Source organism: Poecilia reticulata, linkage group LG15, assembly GCF_000633615.1.
Source record: "Poecilia reticulata strain Guanapo linkage group LG15, Guppy_female_1.0+MT, whole genome shotgun sequence".
Lineage (NCBI taxonomy): Eukaryota > Metazoa > Chordata > Actinopteri > Cyprinodontiformes > Poeciliidae > Poecilia > Poecilia reticulata.
Window position 1 is genome coordinate 8,591,859 of NC_024345.1, and position 7,204 is coordinate 8,599,062.

The window sequence follows — 7,204 nt, forward strand, 5'->3', positions numbered from 1 at the left end:
AGTCCCCTGTGAGACGGAGCTTTAACTCCCATCTCCGGCAGAACTTCGAACACGTTCCGGGGGAGGTTGGGGACATTGAGTCTGAGTGGACCATGTTCCGTGCCTCCATTGCCGAGGCAGCTTATCGGAGCTGTGGCCGCAAAGTTGTTGGTGCCTGTCACGTTGGCAACCCTCGAACCCGTTGGTGGACACCTTCGGCGAGGGATGCTGTCAAGCTGAAGAAGGAGTTCTATCGGGCCTTTTTGGCCTGTGGGACTCCAGAAGCAGCTGATGGGTAACGGTGGGCGAAGTGGTATGTGGCTCGGGTGGTCGCTGAGGCAAAAACTTGGGCGTGGGAGGAGTTTGGAGAGGCCATGGAGAAAGACTTCCGTACAGCTTCGAGGCAATTCTGGTCCATCATCAGATTCAGCATACCTTCATACCCCCTATACCTTATCGGTTTTTATTATGTCTGATATAGTTTTCTGTTGTGTTTGGGAACTTGTGTGATGTGAGAGGTTAGCTGCAGATTGACAGTGCAGGTGCAAGTCCAATTCGTGCATCAATCCAGTGTGTGTGGGGGGGAAGGATGTACAGGTGTGTGTGTGTGTGTGCGTGGTGTGTACACACACACCACCCACCCACACACACACACACACACACACACACACACCCCCACACACACACACACACACACACACACGTGTGTATTAGAAAGAGTTTGCGTGTGACCTTTGAACTCTTTTTCTGGTGTTTAAATGCTTGTTATAATTCGCGGGTCTAAAATGACCCATAAGACAATCTTTGTACCCTAGTGGTGTACAGCACACATGGAAATATAAACAAAACCAAAGTATCACTTTTTCTAATAACGGGATCAATTTAGGAAAAGTCATAACATTTCAAGTCGGAAAAAGATAGCTTAGGGTATTTTTTCAACAGCTAAACATTGAAGTGGGTCACTTTTGACCCAGAAGACAACACAGTGGTTAAATTAAGTTAAAGCAGTGACAAATAAGCTAATAGAAAGATTGGATTTTCCATAACCTGGCCTTCACCTTCCCATGCAATCCCACTAGATTCTCATTTCCCTTTACTGCTCTGTCTGGGATTTCTCCCACCGACATCGATTTCTCAAGCAGAACATCAACCAGACAAAACAGCAAGGAGAAGGAGTAAATGATGACATTCATACTCTGTGGTGTTTTAGAATTTAGAATTAGAACATGCTGCTAAATGTGCTGATGGTGGAGAAACAACCATCTAAGAAAACCATTCATCTGTCGACATGCTAACTACTCTTAGCATTAATGACAGGCTCTGCTGAGAAGTTGTATCATAACAGAGAACAAAGTGATGAAGAAAAGCGCAAAGGGAGCGACGTGCACACTTGCTTGGCAGCACTTAGAACCACCTACATACATTGGTTGTTTCTAGTTAACACTGACAGAAGGCAGAGGAGCTCGGCCTTACTGATTATCTGTCTCATATCATACTGTCTCAACATATTTTCAACAATTATGTATAAAATTAAACGTGATGAGATCACACGCAGTTCTTTTCCACAAAGTATGTCACATTGACAGATCAGATGTGACCTCAGCCAGAGTTGTGCTACAGAGTTTTACTTTGTCTCACCTGTAAGTTGCCACAGAAGTGGTAGAGGCTGGAGTCGGCGTTGATGTGGTTGTCTATGTTGTTGGGGATGCGTTCGCGGTTTCTTTGGTAGGGCGTGGTAATGGAGGTGGTAGTCTGAACGGGAGATATCGGCGGCCACATCCCAATGTCTGTTCCGTTCCCAAAGGCCTGGATGGCATTACCTATGGAAAACAACAGCGATAATCTTAAAATGTCAGCTTGACATGTCAGCTGTAGAGGAGTCAGTGTTAGATAAGCTAAGATGGTAAAGAAGGATTTCCAGTGTGCCAGTTTAGCACCCACCTGAGTCTTATCGCACATCCCAATGTTGCTATTCCCTATGTTAAAATAAAATTTTATATTGGAACCACAATTAAAGGAGAGTTAGAAGGTACTTAAGTTTTGTTATCACTTCCTTCCATTATAAATTCACCACACCGTAAAAAACCTGAGTGCTGATGTGACTTTTTACCATTAGAGTCCATTAGCGGTCCTATTAATAGTCTGCTGTGGCTTTGATGTAAAGCACAAACGCACACATCAGAAGAATAGCTGAGCTTTACAGAGCTGCTGTTTGAATATAATGATATGCTTCCTTCTACCGGTGAATTATGACCCTGATGCTGCGGAAATACGGCGACGGGTGGATCTGCATAACAGCTCTTTAACCCCACAGAAACTGAGGGTGTGAAGTGTCACAATGACGTTTACATGGTGAAATGTACCAGGGTGTTAATTTGCAATGTGATTTTTAGCTAATTAACTATAAATCACTGAATTAATTTTTGCTCCAAAGATTAGAAATCAGTTTTGTATTATGATAATTATGTGACACATATAAGCGCAAGAGTAGCTTTGTGAACCCAAACAAAAATGGAATCTGAAAGTACTTTTGTGCAGGGTGGATTCTGTTGAAAAAGTTCACGTTGTGTGAATGGAGGATAACTTTAGCCTGAAAAAAAAGTGAATTTCTCATAGCATCTAAATTGGTTTGATGCCCAGGGCCGTGCAGAGACCACTAAAAGGGCAGGTGCTCAAAAAAAAAAAGGGCACATCTAACCGCATTCTAGGACAGAATATTAACAAAGCCTCTCAGCTTTCAGAGTTTAATAAACAATGATAAATTACAAAATCGTGAGATATACAATCAAAGCTAAGGAAAATATCTATATAGAACATACAACTATGCATATGTAAGATATTTTATTAGAAATTTCTTTCTGCAGGTCTACTTTGTTATAGGACAGTATTGCAATATTCAAACCCGCAATTTAGCAAGATATGTAAATCAGACCTAGACCACCAGACATATTTTGTCTTTACACAATTACACTATTAAAAATATAAACAAGGGCACAATGTAACCGTTTAGTGACTGTAATCTATAAAAAGAGCTGCCTGTTTGCTGCAGTGGAGATGAAGATGGTCCATTCAGGAAAGCAGAGCTGCATCAAACTTTAACATAGAACTGCAGAAAAACTTTTTTTTTAAAAAGAAAAAAATTAATTGTTAATAAATGTCACCATGAGAAAAGCCTACTGAGTTTTGCTTAAAAATCTTTTTAAAAAATTAAAATCACACATAAAGTGAAAAAATTATTTGGAAAACAAACTTATTTGTGCTTGTCAGAAATCTTTTCTTGCTATTCTAAGTTTCTGTTTGTGACTCAAAGTTTTGCTTGTGATTCTCACATGACGTCGGGGGCAAAATTGCAACAAGATTTCTGATGTGTGCAAATAAAAGTTTGTTTGGCAAATAACTTTTGAAGTTCACAAGACAAAAATTTGTTATTTAATTAAAAAAAAGTTTTTTAAACAAAACGTTTTGTTATTAAAAAATAAATCATTACAATTCCAAAAGTTTTGATTACAATTTTATTTTACTTAACTGAGGTTAGTTTCCCCCCCCCCCATCAAATAATTGGGGGGGGATTTAATTCATACTCTGCGAACCAGACCTTAAACTTGGATTGAGTTCTTTCCCCTTCATTAATGACACACTTTTATTACATACATTACATATATCTTTATAATTCAGGGTGAGTTATTTTTAATTCTAAATGAATATCCTTGTTGGACTTTTATTTAAGTGTTATTCTCCTTCAAGATACATTTACTTAACGCCAGAAAAAAAATTGATGTACATTATGCAGCAAGATGTGCCCCTATTGCATAAGCGATACTGAAGAATGACTGCTGTCATTAACGATACAGGGAAGACCCAGGTGAAAAAAAAGTATACTTTAGTATACTAAATTTTAACATACATATTTAGTATACTTTTATTGATGTACTTAAAGTGTACTATTTTGGAACAACTAATTTTGTGCTTAGTATACTTAAGTAGTATTTAAATAGTATTAAATTACAACTAATAGTATATTTTAGTATACTATACATACTTTTTTGGAACAACTTCAAGTGTACTTAGAGTGTACTTAAAGTATACTTTTTAAATATCATATTTCAGAGCTTTATTATTATATTTTGATAGAATTATAATATTTTGAGTGTAATAATTCTGTCTCAGAATTATATTAAAAATATATATTTAATATACTTCAAATATTTATTTAAATATACTATTAATATATGAGTAATGTATTTAAATGACACTTAATTTTTACTTTTGATTTCCAGCTATTGATAATAAACTACAATTTTAATTACTCGTGAAAGTCTTTATTCCTACGTACCTATTTTGTACATGACATGCATAACTACACTACAGTACTTACATTGGTTTAGGCTAAAATTACATGGAAAGATTAATTACACAAGATGTTCAAGGTGATTCAAATATTTTGTTTTATTACCGACATTTAAAAATTGTCCAATTTTACTCACAACTTTATGAACTTTACATAAATGATCAGTTTACACATMAAAAGTGAGCACATGAACATGAAAATTTAAGTGTGACAATAAAACATGAAAGTGAGGATCAACGACAGAACATTCCCAGTCACTGCACCACTGCACCTTACACAGACCTACAAAAAAGAACAATAGAGCAATTAAACAGGGAAAGCATTTGTATTTAAAGAGAACAGAAAAATGGCAAATAAAAACATAAAACTTACAATTTTAAAACGTGGACTCACCATGTATGTGACATCATAAGAACTGATGATGATTGGGACCGGATGCCTGTGGTGGAAAAACATTTCTGGGTGTCTTCTTTGCCTGTTTATGTTAGAAGTAGAAAAATAATAGTCAGCAATATCACAGAGTCAGTTGATGTTGGCATTAACTATTAACTATGAAGCTGTTTTAAGTGTGGACTTAAGGAGACAAACTACCTTAAAATCTTTCCATCCATGATCTGAACACACTGATCCTTGYAGGGTGGTGAGGKGGGCTGGKGGTGCCCATCTCCAGCAGCCATCAGWTGAGAGGCAGGGTTCACCHTGGACAGGTCACCAGTYCATCACAGGGCCCTGAAAGTCAACAACAAATAAAAAAATGAAAGATAAATGTTAGATTAACAAGAAGAGAAAAATTCTTTCCAGTTACCTTTAAATCAAATCATGTTTATTAAGCATTTAGTGTTGGTAACACAGCAGCTTTTGTTGTTGATAATGTAGCTAGCTCCTCATTGAAAAAACAAACTTGCATCATGAAGACAATGTGGAGGTTCATCCTTAGAGCTGGTTGGTGATCTGGTGGAGCCAGAGCTTCTTCTGAGACAGGAAGGTCTTTAGGTTTTCTAACATTCGATTTCTCTGGCTTCCTCTTCCATCTTCATTTGCTTAGTTAGACTGCAAACATAAGTTGAAGATAAAATCATTGATGAACGAGTTAGAACAACAACCACCACATAATATCAAAGTCTCTTTGTCTTATGGAGCTTAATTAAATCCAGGTTAGTTTATGAATTAAAGTATAAGTTGCAAAAAAACAGCCTCCATGCATAACATGAAGCTGAATGATTGCTATAGTAATAATCATACAAGTTACAATAAAATTGATAAAATAATTATTTAAGAAACCAACGTAAGTTATATATCTTTACTACATTGTTTATAATTAAATGATGATAATTAAGAAGCAAACTTACCACCAGCTAGCAACACTTAGCAGCCTTCATCCCTCCGGGMWCCTTTTGTKACMCACATTTCATTTCCATCGGTTGTTGTCCCGTTGTGTTGTCGTCTAACTCGGACTAGGACGTCACCAGCTTGAATTTACCAAAATTAGTAACTATTATCAAGGCCTTCTCTACTTTTAAGGCAGTATTATGCAAGTAAAAATGGTGAATTTGAACAGCGTCTGTTATCTTCCCTGTGTTCAAGTTTTTTCTTCTCTTTGTGGCGTTTTTTAAATAAATGAAAGTGTGCAATACCGCCACCATCTGGTCTGGAGTATGAACTGGAGCTAATGCCATTGATTATAAGGTTCTTACATCACACATCTGAAAATTGATTGGGTACTTTCTTAAAAATTACATCATGATTATCCTTTTTTTATAGTATGCAATTTTAATAAATAGTAAAAGATTATTAAGGCACTTAAAAATTCATACATATTCATTCATATTTTGTTCACTTAAAGTATACTTTTATTTAATATATTAAAAGTGTATTTTGGTACAATTATGTTTAAGTGTGTTTAAAGTACTAATTTCGAAATTGGTACAAGTGTATTTTTAGTATACTTCAGATATACTTATAGGTAGCACACTTAATAATTAGTATACTTAAAGTGTACTTTCACAAATTTAAGTATGTTTGAAGTATACTAAAGTATACTTTTTTTCACCTGAGGAAGCTTTTTATTTATCTTGCTTTGCTAGCAAAGTCGTTAGCTAGCAGCTAGCTAATAGCACATCAACAACCGTCTAATGTCTGTATGATAAAAATACTGAATCGATAGATAAGAACAGTTTTTCCTCACCTGGCTGTCTCCTCCCACTCAGTAGCTCTTCAGAGAAAGGCAGACGCAGAGGCCTGTCAGTGTATGTTGTATTTCATTACCTCTCTGCTTAAACCGCTACTCTGTGTGGAAGCAGAAACGATACTTCAACGTTTTCCGTCATCTGACAAGTAGCAAGTCTACTCCACTTTATTCACCAAATACTTTTTTTTAAATTCACCAAAACCTGTTCTGTAATCTGGAATGTTCGCTACGTTGAGCTCCGCAGTTAGCCGCATTATCTCACTGCGCGAGAGGCAATTGCGTCATGCGTCATGGGCAAAAGGTCAAAGGTAGTGATGGGTCTGGCAACACCGATGCGTCGGCGCATGTGTCAAGCCCACAGACCAAAACCCATAGACATAATATAAGAGTAGACCCCGCATTGGCTGCTCCAGCGCAGGAAATACGGTGGCCATCTTGGAGCAGTATACCAAAGTAGGAGGTATACCCTCCTACTTTGCTCAATCAAAACAGCAGAAGATGCCTCAGCATTGAGGGATATTGTTGTTCGGATCTATGGATTATTGATGTGAGGGCTCCACAGACAACATTTCACAAGTAAGATGGACATGTTATTGTGTATATATTGTGATTGGAATATTACTTTACTGTATTTATGTCCACTGGCGAGATACCAGCTAATATTAGCTACAGTGCTTGGTGTAATATGG

General features: G+C 37.0%; 1 protein-coding gene across 3 annotated transcripts in view; it reads right to left on the reverse strand.

Moving 5' to 3' along the window:
* The window catches only part of LOC103476613 (GDNF family receptor alpha-1-like), a 150,094-nt gene that overhangs the window by 18,418 nt on the left and 124,472 nt on the right, over positions 1-7,204 (reverse strand). For all 3 annotated transcript variants that reach the window (XM_008429088.2, XM_008429087.2, XM_008429090.2), the window contains one exon: positions 1,618-1,799. In XM_008429088.2, the coding sequence (XP_008427310.1) occupies positions 1,618-1,799 (182 nt within the window). The remainder of the gene's footprint in view (positions 1-1,617; positions 1,800-7,204) is intronic.